The sequence below is a fragment of the Pleurodeles waltl genome, chromosome 3_1 (genome assembly GCF_031143425.1).
Source record: "Pleurodeles waltl isolate 20211129_DDA chromosome 3_1, aPleWal1.hap1.20221129, whole genome shotgun sequence".
Taxonomy (NCBI): Eukaryota; Metazoa; Chordata; class Amphibia; order Caudata; family Salamandridae; genus Pleurodeles; species Pleurodeles waltl.
In genome coordinates, this window is record NC_090440.1 from 1,302,447,706 (window position 1) to 1,302,473,061 (window position 25,356).

The 25,356-nt window shown below is 43.3% G+C and overlaps 1 protein-coding gene across 6 annotated transcripts in view; it reads right to left on the reverse strand.

Annotated features, from left to right (window-relative positions):
• Positions 1 to 25,356, reverse strand: part of KALRN (kalirin RhoGEF kinase) — a 1,333,112-nt gene that overhangs the window by 535,670 nt on the left and 772,086 nt on the right. For all 6 annotated transcript variants that reach the window (XM_069224644.1, XM_069224642.1, XM_069224641.1 and 3 more), the window contains exons 14-15: positions 13,358 to 13,553; positions 2,854 to 3,020 (exon numbers count right to left, since the gene is read on the reverse strand). In XM_069224644.1, coding sequence (XP_069080745.1) covers positions 2,854 to 3,020; positions 13,358 to 13,553 — 363 coding nt within the window. The remainder of the gene's footprint in view (positions 1 to 2,853; positions 3,021 to 13,357; positions 13,554 to 25,356) is intronic.

Sequence of the window (25,356 nt, forward strand, 5' to 3'; positions counted from 1 at the left end):
CAATCGAGGCAGAATGTTGTGCTGTATGACAGGTAAAAGCTGGTCTATCCGACAAATTATTATATTCAAAAGTGTACTAAAGGTCCATCAAATCTGAATATGAATGTCCAAATCAGAAGTCTTGGCTGCAACAGTGAAGTATCCTCTCTAACGACACTGCACCAATATTACATTACAGGATTATATTTATCAGCAAGACATTCACCAAACAGACACCTTACCCAACTGTGAATGTGTTTTGAAAGTACGTCTATTAAAACAGGCAGGACTTCAGAGTGGTCCTTGTGACATATAGTTTAGGCAAGATTGCAGTAGCATGATTTTACTATACATAATATAATGCCATAGACATTTTTCACGTAATGTATAAGAATTACATATGTTACCTAATAAACATAAAAGCATGGTGTGGATATTTAGAGCTTATCGCCTGGGTTATCCACCTTGTTACACAAAGCATTATGTCCTATGGAACTTGCAATAAGGGATAACTGTCACGTTTGTCAAGAAGTAACCCGTCTACCAAAATCAAAATCAGAGCTCAAATAAATGGAATTAGTCCCTTGCTCAGTGTTTCAAATAACCTTCTGACATGAAGAGGATCCTATGAGAATTATACAAAAGATCACCATCGTTACAAGCTTCAATTACACTATGTTTAAAACAATTCGCTGTAATCATTCTCTGCATTATAAAGGGTTTGATGACCAAGGTTCTCCTGAACACAGGCTACATACAAAAGTACCAACAGAAATAAGACCAATATGGAAAAGGCAAAAAAAGAAGAAACATGTTGAACACTGAGCTGAAACTGTAAATCGGTATGCTTGGAATATCCACCTTCAGAAAAAAACATTGCATTTATACACTAAGTTCATCACTCAGTGGGTCACCATGTAGCAAACTGAGAAAATTTTGTCAGGTGATTACATTTAATTTGGAAGCACAGTACCTTACTAAGACCACATTGTTTTCTGCCACAAGAGTTATTTGGGTTGCAAAACTGGTGCTGGTGGGCAGAGTGTGTTACCTGCTTGCATGCCATGCTAATACTAAAAATGCTATGCAGTTTAAGTGAAGAGGTATTAATTACCTTTTCATATTTCCTAAATTGTAGGAATAACAGTTTTACTAGAGCTATAAAAAAGAATGTTGGCTAGCCACGCTGTATAGGAGTAAGCCATCACACACAGAATTAATTAGAAATGCTAAATTAAAGAGGGGTCGATGGACAACGTAGCAAGCAAAATCATGATGGCTGAATCCACTTCTCAGTAGAAGGCTCTGAGAACACCTGACGCACAGTGAGTACTGTAAATGTGGTTCTACATATATTATGAGATAATGAAGCCAGAACAAAACTGGATCAAATGGAATTCACATGATTTTATTTGAGGCCTAGTAGTAAACTTTTGTGTAGCATATAGTTAAGTCAGAAGGAAATTTGGCAGCCACTGACAGAGAAAATTAAAATACTCGAGGCAGTAAGAAATCACTGATTGAAGCTCCAGCTATCTGCTAAATCTGACTATTGATGACACCGGTAGATCAAATGTCATAAAAAAGTTCAAAACTTGCACCCTGGCCCTTGATACAATGTATAATGACATGTTACATCACACTATGAAGCCTAAGCAGCGCACAACAACAGCCAAAACGTGCGACTTCAGGGTCTGGTTTTGTCAGGACATATTACGTTGTGACAGCGTAGAGAAAGCGCGAGAAGGATGGCTGCAGGGATTTGATGTACTTATATGTACGCACCAGTATCCTCTTAATAAACCTGCAACCAAAACCCTTGTTATGTATATAAGATTGACTAAAACGCATGGAATTTATTATGAAGAGAGTTGAGTAAGCACCAATCAATACAGCAATGATTTACATAGCCAAGAATGGAAGCTGAATAATGGACCGGGAACTGATGGATCTGTGACTGGGGGTGAATGTTTGATTGGTTCCGCATTCCGTCCATCATTTGTGTTGGTTTTGTTTTGTTTGGTATGCCCAGATGTGGGTCCTGGGCTCACTATGATACTGGATTCAAGCTAGCCTGGCTGATGAAGGATGATACCCTGAAACCGGTCCCAGGATGCTTGTTACCCATCCAGGGAGGACCTGGCCTGGCAGTTTGAGCTGTACTGTTCCCATGGGGAGCAGGGTTAAGACTGATTTGCATATGGCTGGGTCCAAACTGGGGTGGCGTGGGGAGCAAAAAATGTATGGATTAAACCCAGATCTGTGTTGGGGTTGAATGTTTGATTGGTTCAGCATTCCCTCCAACATTTGTGTTTGTTTGCATACAGTTAAGTCAGCAGGAAATTTGTCATGCACTGACAGAGAAAATTAAAATACTCGAGGCAGTAAGAAATCACTGACTGAAGCACCAGCTATCTGTTAAATCTGAGTATTGATGACACTGGTAGATCAAATATCATCTATAAGTTCATAACTTACACTCTGGCCCTTGATACAATGTACATGTTACATCACACTGTGAAGGTTAAGCAGCGCACAACAGCCAAAACTTGCGACTTCAAGGTCTGGTTTTGTCAGGACATATTAGTTTGTGAAAGGGGAGAGAAAGCGTGAGAAGGATGGCTGCAGGGATGTGATGTACTTATATGTACGCACCAGTATCCTCTTAATAAACTTGTAAACTTAACTCCTGTTATGTATATAAGATGATTAACAAAGCATGGAACTTATTATTTAGAGAGACGAGAAGGAACCGATCAATACAGCAATGATTTACTTAGCCAAGAATGGCAGCTGAAAAATGGACCGGGAACTGATGGATTCCACTTATCACCCGTTGTTCAACTCCGGCAAGATGGAAAGGCTGTGCCTCACCTGTTTGACCTCTGCTTGCAGGTGTCTGAGTTGTAGGCACTGTTCCAGCCGCTTGTGAGTTTGGTCCGCATTCAAGTCCAGCTCATGTTGCTTTTCGTGAAGGAACTCCAGCAGCTCTTGCACTTGTGTTGCAAGGTCGATGTCCTTTTCACAGATGAGGTCGATGCCTAGACAAAACACAAAAATATAACAACAGTTAGCTACTGCTGGGAAATACCCCAACACTCTTAGTTACAATCGATGCATGGCTCAAAGTGTGATGGAGGAATTATGAACATTTAAGGGATTTAATTGATTCAGGGTTATTGGATATTCAAATCACCTTTAAAGCATTAAGAGGCTGAAAATGCATGGCTCTGTCGAACATGAAACATACTTTTGAGAGTGGTGCGACTTGGAACTACATCGAAAGATGGTAATATGCCTGGAAACTGAACAAATAGCCATGTTTGGAATTTTAATAGACACCCCCAGCACAAAGACTCACATCAAACAAAATCCCACACATTGTGGCTGCTGTGAAAAAGGTTGTGCGTCTGTAGCGTACACATTTTGCATTTGGAACAGGTAAGACGGCCTGTCTAGCTCAATGAAGAGGTCGGACGGATACTGATACATGGACCAGTGAGCGATGATCTTGCCTTTCAATATTCTGTTACATGTGGGTCACATTTTCAGCAAACGCAAAGCAGAAGAAATGTGATCCCGCTTTGATAAACTACCAATCCGGTGGTTTGCTATGCTTTGGATCAGCTGCTGCCCGGTTAAAAGCTTCCCTGAAGCTTCCAAATAGCATCCCAAAATATTTGCAGCACTTGAATTAAGGCAATGACTACTCAATCATGAAAACGGATCGTAAGGTGAAGTAGAAAGCGCCAGAGTATTTTAAACAATCTGAGCTTCCAAAGATAGATACATATTATGAACGGAATAGGAGGTAGGTCATGATGTGGGTCACTGACTGTCATTCCAGCAGGTTCAATCTGTTGAAGTTAAAAGCACTTTCATCGTATTTGGATTTAGTTTTAAGACGTTTGTTGATTTTAAAATCTAATTTATTATTAATGTCATCACTGGTACCAGAGTCTGCCAAGACAGTGTGACTGCAGCAAGACCACTGTCTAGATCACCGCGTGAAGTAGAGGTGGGACAGTCAACCCACAGGGGCTTGGGAGGAAGATTAAAGTGAACAGTGGCTCAATTCCAGAGACCAGAACAAATTCCATTGGCTCCACATACAATGTGCAGACGTTTCATAGAAAAGACAACCGCTTCTTTACATCTTCTAGACCACTCTCTGTATTTAGATTGTGCTGCTGGGCCCAGTACAGAAATATGAGCTCAGAAATAACTGGTGGACAGACTTGTTGAGCAGCAAAAACTGGTGTTTTTAAATATATGCTATTGAAGATAGAAGAACGGCCAGGTAAGTACTCTACTAGCACAGCACAGATGGAAGATGTGAATTCCTTGCTTTCCTGCAGGAACTTACCACGGTATGAACGGGCTCTCCTTTGGGATCAACCATAGTCCCGGATCACTGTCACATTCTGCAGCAGAGAAACAGCACCAGGCATGCCCCAACCATTCCAAAATGGTCTCACTGCTAAATCTGCAACTGGAGCATGTTTAAGCAATATACTGCCAGGCAACAGGATTGTGTGAAGGTGAAGGTGTACACCCAAAGCCGCATCATAGAAAAAAAAAATGAAGTTAATGCCCTTAACAATATAGCCAATTGGCAAATATGGGAACACAAAGATGATGGGTGGCATAAGGGACAATTCCAAGGAGTGCTAGCACTGTCTAGTTTCTCTGGGATCACTATGAACTCAAGTATAGGCCTTGCTGCAATAATATAGAAATACAGTCTTACTTCCAACACAACTGTTGCTGCCTTAGTTGTCGCAGGAACCATGCAGACACCATACTGATTTCTTACTCAAGATGGACACCAACAAGGTGAAACTTGTTAACCATGCTCGTTCTGCAAATCAGGACGTGTCAATATAGGAAATGTATGTTATTTGTTCTTTTTGTGGCGCTTTGCACGGCTGGACATGGTTAGCAATGTGATTGTAGAGTATAAAGTTCTTAAAGCTGCAATGTCTGTGGCACTCAGTTACGTTTTTCAGGAGTCAAAATTACAAAAGACTAGGCACGGAAATGTTTATCACCCCTTCCTCGCCCCCCCCAAATTGACACAGGCAAAAGTCCTGGATGTAGACTTTGCAAACAGGCCAAGCCACCTTTATTGATGGTGGTAAGCATTAAACGAATTTCTTCGATGTCTTGCAGGAAAGGCTAATTTTAAGCTTTTCACAAATGAGGGATCCAAAAGACCTACTTTTCAAGGCCCTTGCTTTGCAAATATAACTTGGAGTTGTGTGCACATATGTATCGACAGCTAGTATAACTTGTGCCTGCCAAACTGCCTGTGCCATGCCTAGTATACAAAAGTGGGGCAAGAGAGGAAAAGGCATTTAATGCCTCCCTAACATCGACAGAAACCCCTAAAAAACGTAACCGACACAACGAAATCGACTGGCCATCTCAAAAACTCAAGAATGTATTCCTTGAAAGTGGGGAATTTCACTGGGGGTGTTCCTAAAAAGGATCCTTATCCTGTTTAAAACACATCCCCAGTGGATTCCCCACTTTCTAGTCCCCTCACCCACCTTAGTGAGGCCTCTCCTCACAATGACATGCCGTTCAGTGGGCTGGAGTCACACCAATACAGGGACAACAGCAATTGGGCAATACTAGATGGAGCTAGTTGGATCCAACCATAAGTTCCCTTGGTCACGCAGCACGCAGGCAGGGTGTAACCAGGGTTTACACTCTTGCCTCGGCATCCCTCCTAGACTGCCACACCAGTGACTTACTACTGACAGCAGGATGTGACATAATTAGGATGGGGGTCTAGTTCTGGTGAACAATAAAGGCCACAACAAGGAGGAGGCAGAAACAAATTGAAATGTCACCAAGAACTGTACAGTTTTCCAAGTGCATTGCTTTCATTCATGCGATAAGAAGGTATCAATACAATGATTCTACTCAGCAATCCCATGAGCATCTTTCGTTTTGTTTTTTAAGGTTTCCAGTTACTTTACCAACCATATACGACCAACATTTCTTAAAGAGCTCCAGGGAAGCCCACTGTCTATAACTTCAGTATAGGAGGAAGGGCCCGATGATGAAGCATGCCACCTTGGTGGGCGGGAGCCTTTGTGTTCACCACATTCTAGGGTTCCATATATGAGTGGTTGGGATGCCTATATGATACTTTTGGTTCAGTGTCGGGTATTTTGAGGGTTTTCTGTGCCATGCCTAACATGCATCACTGGGGGTGGTATCTTAGAAACCCGACAATGCATGTTTTTTTGGCATTTTGGTTTAAAGTAAGGGATTGTGAAACTGCATTTTTTTTTCCCTGAACTTACATGTAATAGCATGAAACGTATGCAAAGCTGTGTAAATTACTCCAAATGTCTGTCCTTAGGAGTGGTTCATGGAGAAAATATCTCTAGCGACAAATTATCAGCTAGAACTTCTCCAGTATGACATTTTTTGCTCAAAAGAGTGCTCTGTGGCAAAATAAATTGTATGAAATTTTACACTGGCATAATTATGGACACTGAACATAATTTTCACAATGTAAAACTGTGCGAGCTAGACGGGCGTAACAATTTCACATGGGCCGCAGTTAAATAGGCCGACCTCCATTGTGAAGCACTTAACCCAGAAGCTTGACGTAACAATGCTGCCGACCGGGTCCCCACAGCAAATGTCGCCTTCCTGTGGTACTACTTGAATGTAGCCTTTACTGCTACATAGAAAAATTCACCTTTTCTATGTCACATACCGCTGAGGTTTACGTCGAACTTGGTGATATTCTTCCTCGATCTCACATTGCCCATTTTATTTCACGCTTGAGTGACACATACCTTTGCAAGAGAACTGAAAGTGACACGTGAGTGCGGATCGTCACCATTTTCATTTTCCTTTATGGGAGGATAGGTTACAATATATAACAACTGTACTAACAGGAAGGTGTAGCAGATAACAGAGGAAAACGCAGGTGTTACTTCAGTGCTACGACTGATAGTTTGTGTTTTCATCAGTTTCAAGTGATTCCACTGTCAACTGAAAGTCTCTCTGTAGGGTAAACTGAATGAATGTCTGGTGTTTTTGTTTGTGCTTGCAATTAACAGTTCTTTCTACGATTGGATCTGCCACAAAAAATTAGCTAAATCACTGAGCACCATTAAATCCATGGAAACGATTCCATGCATAAAACCAATGTTGGTAAATGGAAGTTGGAACGAGAGTGGGCTCTGTTCATTCATCTGTGTTCATGCAATTACCGTGTTTATACAAAGATGCTATCAACCTGTTAGAGGAAGAGCCTTCACCACTAATTGAAAAGCGGCGGGCTGTGACGGAACAGTGGTTTACAATTGAAAAGCTTTGATTGGCCAGATGCATCCACTGGTATCTGACAAGAGGGGAATTCATTGCTGTGCACCACCTATTGTGGGCTATTGTGCCTGTATCAAAAATATTTACAATTTGGAATGCATGTCTGTGGCTTCCAGGTCCATGCTGTGAACCAAAGTAAAGTACCTTAGTCACCACCTGAAGCCACAGTCACAACCAATCGCAGAGGGAAGGAGCAAAAGCATGACTCTAAGGGCCAGATGTACGAAAGGATTTTACCCATTCTGTGTCTATGGGAAAAAGCTTTCGTACATATGGCCATTAGTGTTCAATCATAGAACGCTATAGGCAGCTGTATCCGGGGTGACCTGTGGTCTTATCCTTGGCATGGGGTGTATGCTTCCCCAGAGTAGCACAGGGAAAGGAACCGGGTGTTTGGAGGACCCCAGCAGGCCAAACAACCCAGACTCGAGGTTCTAAACTGAAGGAAGGAATTATAAACAAAGAATGGAGGGCAGGGGAGAAAACCCAATACCTCCCAAGTATGGATGAGAGGAAATGGTTCGGAAACTATGTGTACATAAACAGAGAAAATATGTTGAAAACTCAAGTTTGATACTGTAATAATTACTGATGTATTACCCAATTCAATGATATTGACTTAATTGCACCTGTGAAAATGAGCTACACAGACTACTAACATCTGGTGACTAACGTTTCACGCAGATTTCAGTAGAGCTGTCAGGATTAACACGCCTGGCTTTAAAACCTGTGGCAACTCCAAACTGGCAGTATCATCAGGCTGGCCCCGGCACCATCTAATTCCACGGACTCCTAGGAAGAAGCTTTGAGTCATGTGGTTCTGATCTTTAAAACATGCATTACTTCTCCCTCTCTTTCACGTTTCTGCCTCTGACTTAAAGCTGTCTGGATCAATGTGAAGGACTCAGCTTTCACCCTGGGACGCAGTTTACATATAGATATACTGGGTTGGCTTATCCCAAAGGCTTTACAAGACGTGTGAATCCGATCCTCCATTTAACAAGGAACAAGAGGGTTTAATTCAGAGCCGGGAGATGAGGTCTGGAAAGAAACAACCATGCTGTCTAATTCTGAATCTAATTTATTCTGCAGTTCTTTTGTGAGGTGCAAGGGAGGATTGTAATGCAGCATTCTGATGGAACAGTATCAGGAACCCCCAAATCCAGAGTACTATACCCTTAAAATTGGTAGTTTCACACTAAAATCTGAGGAGGCAAAGAAAGGTGAAAGTCAAACCAAATGCCAAGATTTTTCATCCTTCCACTGGATTTTTGGACCTTTCCCAAGCCCTTCAAGTCAGCAAAATAGTAGACTAACTTTAGCGTTTTTGTTCACCATGTTTTCGGTTTTTCAGCCAATAAACACACATAGCTCTCCTCCATCAAGAAGAGAGTATGACCAGCCACGTCCAAGACTTTGCTTACAAGCTGGATTCAATCTCCCATTTTACATGAATCTGCATATTATTTGTATTCATTTGAAGCGAGCTGCATTTGATTTTGTTAGGCTTTGTGAGAGGCAAACTGAATATATGTTTCGAAATTAATCAAGATTTACAGTCACATGGATAAAAGGAAGGATACTTTTTTTTTTTTTTTTATTCTTCATGTGATCAACAATTTAGCAGTTTTTAGTCTTCAGCTGCATGAAATAACAGCCAGGTCCGATGATAAGAGCCAACACATTAAACCCTGCTTTTTCAAGGTTATATATTGGTTTCTTTCAACCCAATATGCACTATAATTTAGAATGATTTTTCCCAAAAATTATTTTTAACAAAATGCCGTGACACAAGTCTTCTAATTTTTTCTATACTGCCACAATATTTGAACACTATCACTGAGTTTCACAAACCTCAATTTACATACGTCAATAAACATGTGCCGTAAAAAGCCATCCTACAAAAAGATGTTTTTGTTACGACAGGCAGGTTGCCTCTGCTTCGATATAAGTCAGTGGAGAAAATACATTCTCCCGACTATCTTTTTAAAATCTTCCTCTTGCCTGCTCTAACATGTATAGTAAGTAGTCCCTAAGAATGGCTGAGGTGCATCGACGAGAGGTGGTCCGGTCTCATTTGCCCTCAACATACGATATTCTTACTTTGTATCATGAAAGACGTAAACAGTTCTCATGAAGTCTCTCATAGAGGAAAGTCAATGATTTCTGAAAAGTACCCTTTGCCTGCATTTTGGTAACGTAGGTCAAGTTTGATGGCTTGCTTTTGAGAACCGTAGGAGTTGTGCACGGATCCAGCAACACCATTATTAGGACACACGCAGAGTAAACAATGCAATGCCCAGATAAATATATCAAGGGAAAGGCACATGTATCGACGAATAGTCGCAGGCAAACTGAAAAATTATAAATCAACTTGGAGAAAATAACAAAATTCTGGTGGCCTAAGATTTTTTTTTAACCCATTCGCAAGAAACAGACTTAAGGTAAACCAAAACTATCAACATTAAAGAATAAATATAATTTATTTCAAATAAAATCTACCTACCCACTTCCCACAGTTTCAAAGGAGGCATGGGAGAATGTCCAGCATCAAAATAATCTCTTATCAAATGTACCCACTAGAGGGCGGCAGGACACAGATTATTCACTAGAGGGCTCCCATCTACCCCAGAGTATTCAGACACGCTGTTACTGGTGGTGTGGGGACCAATTACTACCTCTGGTATGTAAGGAAGCCGATTTTCTGAAGTGATAATGCTGCAGGCTTCCAAGGATGATTCTTTAGCCTAGGGAGCGGAGAACCTTGTAGAGTTTTGTTAGTAGTTTGTACACAAGCCAAATTTGCACAGTGGGTGAATGGTTAGTGACTGAGACATTGTCACCAAATGACAAAGCCCCAGGACGCCTGTACAAACTCTCAGCTCCTCCTGCCCGCATCCTTGGCACAGAGAACAATGCACACCCAAATGTCTCCGTGCAGAGAAGTGTCTATCGGCAATTTTTGGGCTCTGCTATAATGAATTTACTAGTCCAACTCTAGTTAGTATACATCTTTATTACAACATGAACATAAGGGAGACGGTGTCTGTTTCTTGTGTTCGTGAATCAGGAAATCTCTTCGAGATTCAGGATTGTTACAAAGAGACCTAGAAAAAGTCTATTGATTTTGAACTTGTCTAATTGGTAACCTTGCCAGTCAAAATCTGCCCCGAAACAATCATTGTCTAAATTTACAGCAAAACCACCCCTACAATGCCAAGCAATGACCAAAGTCTTTGGTCTTATTTCCAATAAATTAAATTTAAAATAAATTGTAAATTTTGGGTGAGAGCTGGTTGGAATTCTCGTTGGTCAGATGAAGGGTCCAGATCGTGGGTTTGCAGCAAGAACCCCTGGGTTGCTCCCTGCAACTATAAATCAGCCACCGCCAATTCAGCGGTGTGGATCGGTTATACTCCTACCAGGACACCTTAGAAAGCAGCCTCCTTCGGACTTCAGCACAAATAGAGCAACCCTCTTGGATCTTCTGCGCTGCTCTCGGAGAGGACATCTTTCTTGTGTCTTGGGCAACGCAGTTGTCTTTTGTACAGATTTGCAAGCACCAAGCTGCTGTGTTTGCTCTGCACTGACACTATCCAGTGAGCCAAAAAAATACAGTTCAAGAAATTAATGTAAGAACTCATCACCTTTTGCCTTTTACTTCTAAGGTCTTTCCCTTTTCAAGAAGATGCTTTATTACTTAATGTGACTAGTTTACATTTTCTTCTAAGTCACCTCCTCCAGAGCTTCGATGAGTTTAACTCTTTCAGTCAGTGTGTCACAACCTCAACTGAAAGCCAGGAGGCAGAGCTGGAGTTACAGCTTTTCTCTTAGTCTATTCTGTGTGTGGAGAAGCCGTGATCTGAAGCCACTCATCACGTTCACAGCAGAAAGTGCGGGATTCCGGTAGTGCTCGCTCAGTGTACATGCTACACGGCAGGCCACATACAAAGAGGGTAGAGAGCAGTCTTCGTGGACCGTCGGGTATAAACTTCCTCGTGGTTCACGGCATCCTCTGCTAGGCAAACATATTCCAGTGTTGCTGCAGTCAGGCTCTCACTACATGTATAACATGTTTCAAACACCAATACCATTTGCTTTCTAAAGGATTGTTCTATGGGCACTGGATTACGCAGAAGTAGCCTGAAGTTGTGTTTTGTCGGAAATAACTCAAATATTCCTTGCACATATATATGAACTCTCAAGGCTGGGTCTTGTGTGTGTTGATGGAAGTCCGCATGAATGAACAGGACCTTTCGAAAAGACTACTGCATATGTATATATTTTTAAAAATGAGTGTACATTTCGAGCCTGTTTATACACTAAGTAGTGAACATTGGGATGTTAATGATAAACCTTATTTTTCAATTCTACAGACGCCAAGCAGAAATTATCCCAATTTTCCATAAACACATACTGACAAAGATTGAGTTAGATATGCTAAACTTCTGGAGAGAGGTTTATGCACTTGTGTTTTCGAGATGTTTATATGTACTTGTGTTTTATTCCAGGAATTAACTGATTCCTACACATTTTTAGCGATATCGTTACAGTACACCTATCTGCAATTATGATTAAGCTTAGTATTCTATGACATGTTCCGATCAGATGCAGCAAATAAAGGGTTATCGTTCTCCAAAGCCAATGCCAAGCAGGTGAGAAACAGTTCAAGTTATTTAAGGACAAATCTAGGTACTTTCTTCATGGTAAATTACATCATGTATAAAACACCTTAGTATTAAATATGATCAATATTCAAAATGTCAGCTAACATGTTAAAAACAGTGCTTCACGAAAATGTGTTTACTTGTATTTGTGAACCATAAACATAGTAAAGTGCTTCAATCATCTTTTTCCCCATATCCTATTATTAAGGCTTATCTGTCTGCAGTTATTGATTTCAAATAAGTACTAGAGTTGTTAAATGTGCTAGGTATGGAACATGAAATGATAAATAGTAGTAACATTAATACAAAAATAAATACAAATTATGTAAGGTTAGGGATTTTCTAAGCACTGTGTACCCAAATGACTCGAGAGGAGGGGGTGGGGCGGAACAGCAGTTATAGTGGACCATATGGTGAAGTGAAATAAGAGAATTTTGGGGACCAGGAGAAAAGGCAACAATGGGAGCGTCAAAGATAAAAATTAACACGCCAGTGAAGAAAATAAGGATATGTTCAAAAGGTAAATTAATAAAGCAACTCAGAGGTTTAAAACTGAACAGAAGAAGATACATGGTCGAAATTATTATAAAATGTTTGTAAAATTACTGTAAATTAATTTAGACAGGGTAAAATGAATAAGATGTTGCAGCCTCTCTCCTGCCTAACAGATGGAATTCTCCTCTCTTCTTTAGCTGGTTTCCTATCATTTTAACCAGATTAAACCATCTTCCTTTGTCCTATGATAACTTCTTCGTCAGCCCTCACCCTCATGAAGTTTTCCTGTGGTCCAACTAGCCATCTTGGTCTGGAAGTAATACAGAGTGAAAAACAAAGGCTTCTCAAATGAAGAAACCTATGCCAATATCAGTTTAAAAGATACACGCGCTGATCAGGGAACCCTTCTGGTATACCAAGGTGCTCCTCTCAGGAGCACCCTGCACATATTAAATACTTACAGCACAGTATCCTTTCCAAGGCCGAGACCCTGACTACGGGAACACAAACAGTTGTTATTGCACCCAGTAAGTGCTGCTGCTCCTACTTCGAGTTTTTGAGAGTAAAATAGGGCATAGCCAGTAGATAAATCTGCAGTTTCCCAGCACATTTTTTCCTGATAAATCTCATCAGTCTGACCGGCCGAGCTCGGCTGGAGAAGACAACGAGGGTGATAATCATCTCACACTTCAGAACTCCGACCCCTGTACAAACCCCTGTTCGCACCACTGTAGGAATGTCATCTCCAAACCAGGAATCACAGCCAGAGCCTCCGACTCAAACAAGCATGTCACTCAAGCTGCCTGACACCAGCGTCTTATACTTCTTAAATAGCAATATCTCCAAAAGGGTCTTCTTACCTGACGCCTGGACCTCCATGATGTACTGGTGCAGGTCCTGCCCCTGCTGGATAACCTCAAAAGTCATGTTGTTCATGGCCAGCTTCCGCTCCGTGTGACGCTGCAAGCGCTGTTCGGCCAGAGTCAGGTCCTCAGTGTTAAAGTCATTCATTTGCCTTAACAGGTCTTCATTCCAGGCATCCAGCTCGGCCGTTACCTTCAGAGAGGAGAAAGAGGTGTTACCTACAGCCTGTCGGGGAAGTTCCTCTATCGCAAAAAAGAGCATTACAATAGGCCTAGAGGGAAATCCACTTTCAAAAAAGGGAATAGAATGGAGCTACTATGTGTACTGCAGGAGGGATACTTCCAAAATAACACGAGCCTAGACTGTGGCAAGCTGGTGTCAGGAACACCCAGTGGGTGAGGCGAACCAATGCTTTGTTATCGTCAGCAGCATTAAGGTGTTTGCAGACGCGGCACCAGCGGCCCTTGTGGTTTCTCTTCAAACCATGTGCTCCTGATACTCTCTAATCCTATCCGCCATATTTCCTGCACCTTCATGTAAATGAGAGCACCACACGTTTGCGCAGAAACACAGCCAATGGATTGATGTACAAGCATGCAGCGCCACAGAAAACATATGTAGGGTTGCAACTGTAATCCAAATGCACTGTATTCACTCTCCATCATTGTGACAAGGTAAAATAATCTATGGCGTCACTTCCTGTGTACCCTTCAATTCTGACTTGTAGCTAACACCAAATCCATTGTCCCCTTACGAAGTCGCGCAGTCAGTCATCTGCACCTCATGGCAAGTACCATTTTTTTGTCACTCACATCTGGTGAACAGAGGCTGGTCACGATCACCCATATCACCCCCCACCAAGTCAGTGGGTGCCTTGATCTCTGACCAGTCTCTAAGATATAGCAGTCCCTTTAAGGTGGTGAGTTTATCCTATATTTCTTCCGCAGCAGACTAGACTACGGTAACGCCCTCTACCCCGGCACCACACTCAAACTCAAACGCAAACTCCAGAGAATCCAGAACACAGTCGCACGCCTCGTCCTTGGCCTCCCCCGCCACGAACGAATCTCACCACACCTCAAATCCCTTCACTGGCTCCCCATAGACAAGAGAATCACATTCAAGATCCTCATCCACGCACACAAATCCCTCCACAACACCGGCCCAACCTACCTCAACGACAGAGTGAACTTCCACACTCCCACGCGCAACCTCCGATCAGCCGACCTCGCCCTAGCCACAGTCCCCTACATCCAACGCACCACCACAGGAGGCAAGTCCTTCTCCTACCTCGCCCCCAAAACCTGGAACTCCCTCCCCACCAACCTACGCAAAACCAAAGACCTCCTGCTCTTCTGAAAGAAACTCAAGACATGGTTGTTTGAACAGTGACCCTCCTTGCCCCCCACTTTTATCCCCCCAAGCGCCTTGAGACCCTCACGGGTGAGTAGCGCGCTCTATAAATTGTTTTGATTGATTGATTGATTCCGAATATCAATAGAACTTATCATATGACTATGCTTCATTTATTAACACCTCGACTCATCCAATTTTTGCTAAAATTATGGTCACCTGTATACTTTTTCACTTTCCTATCCTGCACTGTTCATTTCATAAAAGGAGTAGATATTTACTTCTGGAGATTTTTCACAAGATAAAAAGCAAGTATTGTTTACCTTTTTTGACACCCTACTTTTCTCAAGCAGATTTTCTCTTGCTTCATAGACTCATTTGATTTAACCCTGAGACAGTTTTAAATATCTGCACAGCTTGTATTACCTTCAGAAATTTTTAATCTACGTTCTTTCCCTTATAACACATTTCCTTTGCCTGCTCCTCCATGTTCTGCTCTGTATTAGTTTATCTAAGAGGCACAGTTTCTACCACAGCACAGAGAAAGAGACTGTGTGTTGTCAGAGTATCTGTGCTGTGTGCGTGAGGTTAGTTCTCAGGCCTGCTGTTTTGATGTTACAGAAAAGGTGGCGTAGAAATAGAATTAGCTGAATCAATCGGTAATACTGATATGACATTAACACTTCAATCTTATTTTCAGAAATGAGCAAGTTAATAAGGCTGACATGTTGTGACTCTACGACTATATCAAAGTCTCGTGGACTGCTGAATATTGAGCGTGTTCGTGCAATTTCCTGGCCATACGAATAGGTCCATTTGAGAATACAGTTCTCAAACATCTAATTGTATATACTTGAGAATGCCAATTGTATTGAATTAAATGATCTACAAAAAGAAAACATATAAATGGTCTCACAGTATGCATGTCTCCGCGCTCATCTAATCTGATGCATTTGAGCACACGGTTCATTTTGCTGCTGAATATTCAGAGAGATCAAAACCAACCACAAAGCTAATATTTAACATTCAAAATTCAAATTGAAGCCCATCTGACTTGCAGGAAAAGTGGGTTTCCAAATTGATTTTTTTAAACCCTGTGGTTCCTATTTTACCAACTGCTGGGCATACGGAAGAACCTGTTATTAAAAATTGGAGGCAACGTTTCAGTGACCCGTTTAATAAAGGTATCATCATTCTACATGGTGTGATCATATTTCATTTTGTCACTAGGACTAATCGCGAGATGGATTATCTTCTTTTGCACCCAGATGAATAAGTACAGCTGGATGGGTACACCGAATAGCAAATAGTCCTCTTTAGAGCACACTGCTTACAGATATTAAATGGGGCAATTATTCCTACTGATGCTGCACCTTTGAACATCTATGCAAACAACACAACTCAACTGATGGAAATATCAGCTGAACATTACAGACGGCTTCTACTGCGTCCAGTTTTGCTACATGGGCTGTATAAGTCCAACTTGGACAACAAGGGAAATTCTACTGGGAAAATGAAAACACCATCTGTAACAAATAAATAATGCTAGACACCAAAACCCATTATCAAGATGCAACAGGAGGTTTTTCATAGCATTTCAATATGTGCCCTAAACACAAGCCAATACTCCAGCAAGTGTATGACAGACTTTATTTGAAGCCTTTCAATTTGCATTACCATCAGGGGAACAACAAACAATTCGACTTTATAGAAAATGGAGTTCCTTTGTAGCAACACTGCAGCAGCCACGTTGGCTCTACTCTTTCTCTATATTACGCCATCAAGAGCTGCATGGGGAGTTTTCACTATTTGGTGGCAATGCCATATCTCGCCTAAGGGATGACATTTTACCCTTCTGAAGAGCTCCGTGAGGTGTTGCAGCCCAAACTGCTTGAGTTGTCGCATGACCCTCAGAATGGTGCAAAGGCATCAGGGCTGGAGAGCTGGCCATGTGTTTTATGTCTACCCATGAATAATCGAGTCCTTCAGAGGTTAGTTGTAGGTACCGAGGGCACTCTGAATGAGAGCAGCTTCAAGGTGGGAGCCCTACAACTGACAAGACTGTGCTTTTGTACGCCTGCCTACTAACAAACGTGTGTGAGTGATAGAGGGGCTGAGAATGGTAAAAAGGCCTGAAGTTTGTCCACACTTCTCTTGTGTTATTATTCTTGAGTTTAGAATTCGACAACAGAATTCCGTTTCCATAAGGATGTTTGGCTGGGGGGAACCTTCTAAGTGAAACATTACATTTTGAGAGGAGATACAATGAAAGAAAAATTTGGAAATGTAATTAGATGTTCTTCTTCGCAGGTACAATAAGACTCAAAACGAACACATTTTAGCATTCATAATTAATATACTATTTTATAAACGATATGCCTTTTTCTTTTCTGCATACAAGAAACGTTCTTCTTTTTCTAGATGGATAATGAGAAATGATCCAGCAGAGACCACCAAAGGATTCCAAGTTCATGTGCCTTCCACTCAATTAACTTTCAATAATAACTATCTGTTTATTGTCTGTAAAATCCGCCTGATGCTTCCTGTGGCTTGTGATTCGCTTGCATGGCTGAGCTAATTGGAGCTGCTCATACCCAGAAGCCTGTGCGAGACCGACCGGCAGTTCTTCTATTTGAACAATTCCCTAACCTGTGAGACACGGTGACAGCGCGTGAGCCGTCTGAGAAATCTCAGCAGTCAGTGGCGTAACGCAGGATGCTGGGGTCCCCAAGCAGGGGCTATTGAGGGGCCCTTAAGGCTCTGTAAATCACAGATATTTATTGGTTGAATGAGGGCCCCGGTAGAGTTCGGGTTCCCTCTCTCTGCACAGCAGGGGCTACACTGGCCTGAGTTACTCCCCTGAATCGTAAGTAGGGCCTCCAAACAGCTGCTCTCCATAAGCCAGAAACAATAGACTACGCATTTGTCTTTCATAAGATGAACTTGATTTTAATGACAATCAGAACATGGATATTTACATACTGATTTAGTCACTACCAATTAATTACAAATTGCCTTGCTAGATTGCAGTGCTGACTCTGAATTCCTAGGCGTTTATTCACGCATTCAGGTATTTCCACACTAGAAATCTTGTGTATGCCATCAATTCACTATCAGCCGAATTTAGAGTTGGATGGCAAGGGAACATAAAGTGATCTCTGGAGAGTGCGTTTCATCAGCTGGGGATTTCAGAGACAAGTGTATGACAAAGTTAGGAGTGTTCCCACAAGATAAAAGATACATGTAACCTAGGAGCGCAAAGTTTTTTCAACTATTTGAAGCTAATATGACTGAGACAAACACACACATAGAAGACCTTAATCACATCTTTGTTTGTCATGGTAGGCGAGGCTTACTCATGATAATTCAGTGCTAAGTTTCGAGTACATCAAACCGAATGATAGAAAACTTTTGAGAAGTTGGCACATTATAAACGGGGTCATACATAGGTAAGGGAGAAGGGCTATTCCAAAAAACAGAAACACAAATGCCAGCTTATCGAACAGTAGTATAATACACACTACTGGCAAACTGATTTCGAAACATATGTTGGGGTAAAAATGTATTGAAATAGTGGATTTTAACAACATGGTTTCTAGCAGAGAAAGACAAGCAGCTTCCTAAATTAACATTATGGAAGGTGAAGAAAAAGTACATATCCGCAAATTAATAATCCTGAAGCATTATTGAAGGGTCAACAAATTTCATAGCTTCAGTACCTACGGAGAACAAAACTTGGGCATAGTAAGGTTTCAGTGAAGAGCAAACAAAACAGATTATTTTCTTTATCATCAGATCTTAACTAGAAAAATATGTTAGTAGCCTTTCCCCTGTCAGGAAGTATTCCTTAATTGATGTCCATTCATAGCTCTCCAATACTAGGCATTTTCCAAAAGTGTCCGATTCCACCTCTCACGGGTCTGCAAGGATAGACACTTGGACCAAAAAAATTAGGCTCATTGTGGATAGGTGGCTGGAGTATCAATTACAAGAATATAGTGTCACACTAATACTGTAGCCAAAACATCGAGGAATAAAATATCAAAAGCTAACTGCATATAGGGAAGTAGAGATTTACTATTCTTCACTTCACACTGATGTACCTTACAGATATATTAGGAGTTAGGTAAGCACACTTATCTTTTGGTATTTGTTCTCGATATTAGTGTCCACATATATTCTGTATTCGATATTCCAGTCCACATAAAGGCCCACATTTTATATGGTACCACATTCAATGCTGCCAGCCATGGACCCCAAGGAAGCTTGTTCCAAGACCTTATTACACTTCTAGCTTACAGTGCTTCCACTGGATAGAATACACAGACCCAAAATAATAGGTATGCCCCATATTGGACTCAGGTATTTACTGGGTCCAGTAAATATCTCGTAATCAGAGTTTTTACTCGTATATGATGCTGAATTCCAAGTGTTAGTGTTAACCAGGAATTTTTCTTGTAGTAAATTTAATCGAGTTTATTTTGCCGAAATAGATCTGAGGAAAATGCCAAGGGTACAATATTGATCACACTCAGTAATATCCACATGTGACGAACTCTTCAGGGCTATGAATTTGAATATCTGCACATAAATGAGTTTGTGAAAGAATCTTAATTTTGCCCCATCCTCAATCAGTTAACCTCGCTTCATATCCATGTCACAGTATGAAAAAATCATTTTCATTACACCGCCTCCGGTATCTGTCTTTGACTAATCCATCTTCCTTTGTTTGCCTAACTGCTGTTAGTAAATCTTATTGAGTAAAATATGCAGGATCTCGTGACATAGTCTCCTGCAGTTCTGTTCGACAATTATCCTGAATTTCAGCCCACTCTCTCACCTCTATAACCATGTTCATAGTCCTCCTTTAAAGTAGGCATTCTCAAATAACACACTCTTAACTGCATCAATAACACCGAGGCTCACAACGCCTGCTTTTGAACTTGAACTTAACAGGCCCCAATTATGATCTGGGTGATGGATTCTAGTATCTGTAGTCAACCCTGTTACCACACCTAACAGAATTCTGCAAATAGTGTCCCACCTCTGGTTATCCCATGGTAAACTGATGTGGGTCAAACCCGCTGGAATTTACTGGGTGAAAACATGAAGCAATTACTGGCGTGTGGAATTTGATCTAAAACCAATGCAATTCTGGATGGCACTCCCCATTTTCCAAGAAAAACTCAGACTAAAAGATATGCAAAGAACTTGGTACATACCTCATCCTGTGTAGTTGCTATATGCAGGGGGCAGTAAATTCCTCACTAAATTCCACCCACTCATAATCAGGGCCTTAGTTTGGGCATTTACACTACTTCTATGCATCCTTAATTGAGGAAGATGTGAGAACAGAGTCATAAACAGAAAAAGTCATCTGCATACAAGCACGCCAATGAAAAGAGGAAGCCAGAATTAGAACTCTGGTGACCGTTAGGACATTCACTTAACTTGTTTAGGTCTCTGGTACTTAGTCTGCCAAACTGAGAGAACCTGGAAGCAAGCTAAATACCAGTATTAGGAGCTATTCCAGCATGAGTGTTGTGAGAGACAGCAGCACCACAGGAAGCATGCATTGGCGGTTAACTTCTTAAATATTTCAACTGCGATTATATGCCACAAAAATAAAAACAGAAACAAGCATTGGCAAAGGCAATAGATGTCGCCTATACAAGAGCTATTGGTGTTGCCAATATCTTTTAGCTATGTTGCAGATGAACATGTGTGGACAGATAAAATGTAGCCAGGGATGAAAAAAGTGGAACCTGAATGAGCATAAATTAATCCCACAATGACGCTGTATAAAAAAGTGGAAGTGCAGTTCAGCTTACTGGTAGCCATGGTAGTGTAAAGAACGCTAACAGGGAACATTCATCTGCACATGAGAGCAGAAGGTCCTTATAAAAAAAAGAAAAAGAAAAAAGGAGACTGTTAAAAAAAGCTCCATAAAACTGTCAGCGCTGGCCGTGCCATAGTTCTTTTTTCATTATGGCAGTTGAGGGGATGGAGTAAGCAAGAGGGACAACAAGAGAGTGGACTAAGTAACATGATGGGGACATGGCAGGGTATAAGCACAACAGCACCATAAAATAAATGAATGACATTTAAAAACAATTCTGGGAACTTCAAAGTAGCACAATCTTTCACAATATCCTGACCCACTGGTTGGGGAGTAAAGGTGGCATCAAACACCTCCCACTGTATGCAACCTGATATCTTCCTTGATTGAGTTCACCATGACCAAGGCCACCTACTACCAACAAAAGAAACCAGGCTAACTGACAGGTAGACTTTTTGTGCCTCCTTTTGACACGAGCCCCAGAGAAGACCAAAGGAGAGAGAGAATTGCTTTGTCTCTGCACCAGGAAAATAAAGTCATCCATACAGCCACCAGCCTCTGGCCAGTCCTCTGTGCAATGCTACAGTCAAGTGCTGTGTTCGAGAGGCTGCAAATCTGTATGATAATGGAGTTACTTGATGAGGACTTAAGTTGTTTTTGCGACTGGAGCAATAGGGCAACATGAAGCAGCCACTGCATCACGGAAGTAGGAATGGGACATTAAAAAAAAGCATTTTGCAATACAATGGGTCTCACGTATTTCGAATAAGTTAATTGTCATATTTTGACAACAGCGCCCACAAGCAAAAAACAAAACAAAAATAAGTAAAAACTGAGAAAAGACGACCTAACAAAATAAAATAAGAGCTTTAAAAAATTAAACTTTGCAATTTTGTTTGTCCTGCGGGCACGTTTTTGCCAGAAAAAAACCTTTTGTTTGCGGGCCACTGGAAGTTAGAACAAAATAGAACCTCTATCACATCGGGAGCAGCGGGCGGGCACTAATTAAGTTGAAATCAATTAGTGTTATATTCCTGCCCACACAGAGGAACGGAAATGGTGGCAGATATACCTTGACGAATTACGAGGCTGTAAAGAAGAGTGCCATGCAAACCAACAAATGGTGAACGACAGGCGGGCTCCAAGCATTTTGCTAAACACAACAGTGTCTTCTATGTGAGGCGAATGCACTAGCGCATGCACTCGCAGGCTCGACACTTAATTTTTTTACAAAAAGCTATGAAGCACCCAGCACTGACTGCGTTTTTTTTTTCATTGTGGCAGTTGGGGGGGAGGGGATACGCATGTGGGACAACAAGGGGGTGTGAGGAAAATAAGCAACAAGGCAGGAGGGTTGGCAAGGTATAAGCAACACTGCGGAGTGGGGGAAGGAGGAATAAGAAACATGGACTGGGTTTTGGTAGAGGAATATAGAACACGGATAGGGGGGCTGCACGGTAGGAGTAGAAGCAACAGGGAGGGCAGTACTGACGGGGCTCCCGCTGTTGGTGCCATGATTGAGGCAGGGGAAGGAGGAGGAAAATACGTAAATAATAGTACGTCAAACACAGCAGCAGCAGCGGATAGATCCTAATCAAGTTGCAGCCATCAGTACTTGGTCCCTGCTGCGGCCGCAAGAGGAAGAAGTGGAGTTGACACCTGCTACCCAATTTAGGAGGTAGCAGATGTGAGTGACGATGAAGGCGACAAATGGTAGGTAATGGGCCGGCTCCAAGCTCTTTACTGTATACAATACCACTCTCATAGCAACAGCGCATGCGCTCTGCTAGGCGAGTCCTAAAAAGAAAACATGCCACTACCTAAACCCATAGGCCTTATGCTTGGAATAAAAAAAAATTAATAAAAAATATAATAATCTAATTATTAAAATATCAATAAAAAGCTTCTTAGCAGGCATGTGTACTTAGGTCAGCTATAAAAACACTTTTCATTTTTAAAGCACATCTCAGAAAAATATGATTCTTAGTTGTGTAAAGAGAGGTACTATTGGCTTTGAATGGGGAGTGGCCAAAATGGCGGCCAGGACGGACGCCTGAGCGACCGCTCCGTACAGGGCCTGCCGTAGAATATCCTTCTAGGGCACCCCCCCGGCACTGGGCGCTCGGCTCATGAGCGGGGGAGCGGCTGGAGTGCGCCGCGGAATCCAGCGGGCTCCTCGTCCGTCCGGGAACGAGAAAGAGACGATCGGGGGCCCAGCGCAGGCCCGGGAGTAGCTGGACCGCGCCCCGGCTTGCTCGCACGAGCCGAGGGAGGCGGCCGCGGCGGCCGGACCGGGCGCGCTGCGGCCGGGAGGCCTTTGACGCCGGCAGCTTTCGCCCGGCTGGGCCGGAGGCCCGTATAGGCCGGGAAACTGCGGGGGGAGCCTTCGCCCCCCCTGAGAGGTGCCTGCCGCGCGGGCGGCAAAACAAAGGACTCGGATTCTCCCTGCCCGCCCTAGTGGGGGCGGGGGTGCCGGGGCTCGACTCGAGGCCCGCAGGGGCTCTGCCTGGCTCAGGGGAAACGTGGAAACAGAGACTGAGGTGAGGAGAAAGCGCATTTGGGGCTGCTGGGTACCAGACTGAGGGGAGACACCGTTGTTTGTGCCCCCCACCCCCCCTGCACCCCTGCCTGCAGGAAATGATCTCCGGCGAGCTGCGGGGGGCTGCTTGAGCTGGATTGGGGTTTCACCTTTGCACATACGGGTGGTGCAGCGTCGGCCTCAGCCTCAAAGCGAAGTACACCCTGGAGGAGGACCGCGAAAAGGGCGAAAGACAGTAAAGTGGGAAACTTGTTTTTCCGGCGGGCTGCTGGGGACCGCGGGAGACGCCGCCGCGACTCGCCTCAAAAAAAGACCCGCCTCCTACCGGCCGAGCCGCCTAGCGGGGAGGCCTGCGGGACAGAGTATGCCTAAAGCTCTCATAGCTTCGGAGGCATGCTGAACCCTAACTGGGCGACTAGCGGATATATCCACGCGGTGGGAGCAGCAGCCCAACCCTCAGGGGCCTGGCACATCTACTTCTCCACAGGCTGCACTGAAAACATTCAGAAACCAAGAATAAGCCCAGCTGGGGCACAACTAACCAGCGCCACAAAGGGGGCAGAAAAGAGCAAACCACTTGGAAAACAGTAGTTGAGAAGCTGATCCCCCCTCGGGAAACCGGTGCTGAGCCATAGGCAGCAACACCAAGCAAGGAAACCCCCAGACAGTCACAATGGCTGGAAGGGCCAAATCAACCAAACACCTGGACCGCAACACCTCTGGCTCAACGCCCAACGACCAACAGACCAACCCGCCCCTACAGTCTTTGGAGAACACTCTAGTAGTGCACTCAGCGCAGTTTGAGAAAGTGCTACAGGCAATAATGGACACTAAATCATCATTGGAAAATAGGATAGACGCAGTTTCACAAGATCTGAACCTCCTGCGAGTAGACCACCGCAAACTAGCGGAAAGAGTGAAATCGAACGAGGAAGGGCTATCTGAAATATCCCCTATGGCCCAGGATATTCGAAAACAGATCCAGCGAATGGACGCAGAGCTGAAGGTGCTCTGGAGAAGAGCGGAAGAGTCAGAGAGCAGGGCGCGCCGCAACAACATTCGTTTTTTAGGGTTCCCAGAAGCGATGCGACAACCAGATGCGAAAATTGCTTTGGAACAATGGCTCATCAAAGAGGTACTGAACGGGACCCCACCCAAGTTCTTCTTGGTAGAACAGGCGTACAGAGTGCCGGGCAGACCACCAACCCCGGGCCAGTCACCTAGACCTGTGATCGCCAGATTCCTCAACTTCAGGGACCGAGAAGCAATATTGCAACAGTTCCGCAATAAAGGCCCTTACAAGTACGAGGATTCGACTATTAATGCCTACCCAGACTACACACAGGAGGTGCAGAACCAACGGAACTCCTATACAAAAATTAAACTGCGTCTACGAGAACACAACATAAAGTACGCCTTGCTATTCCCCGCGAAGCTGAGGGTAGTGTCGGAAGACCGCACCCACATATTTACCACACCAGAAGACGCTTGGACCTGGCTACATGCCAAGGGCCTTGCTCGAACAAGAGAAGACTTTGAGGGGGACGAGGAGTGGCAAGCATCTACCTCAAGAAAAAGGACCAAGAGGCGAACTAGAGGCCAGCCAAGTGACCGTCAGGAGGCGGAAGAAAGAGCAAGAATACTGAAAGACTTCGCTGCTAATGCAGAGCAGCCTCACCTTGGTCGGGGAACCCCCTGTGATGGACACGGAGTCGGACGCGGCAAGTTCTGTATCCACGATAACAGGCGAGCTGGGAGGGCCGAGAATCACCCCCAGATCAGCTGACGAACTCTAAACACACCCAACAGCTCCCATGGACTGGCGGCATCAGAACTGAAGACTCTGCGGCGCTGGGCGGGCCCCCCAATCCGGGGAGAAGATGAGAGCTGAGGCTAAAGCGCAATCAGTAATGAGTAACTTTGGTATGAAAGCATAGGAGGTTGCGGGGGGTGACTTGGGGGGGTGGGGGGGCGCAGGGACAGAGCGCAGACTGCGCGCGGGGCCGGGGGGCGTCCAACGATATTGGCAGACTCAGTCTGCAATAAGATGTGAGCCCCGCAAGGAGTCACATCTGACATATATGTCCACTCTTCCACGGAAATCCAATCGGATGCGGGTTGTATATCACATTTATAGGTTTAGAAATTGTGCACAAATAGTTAGCGGGGTTGGGGCTTCATTGGGGGTGGTTGGGTTTAGTAGTTTAGTTTATACACACAAGCCGGATTCACTTAAAACACAGAGGAAAATGCAGCGCGCGACC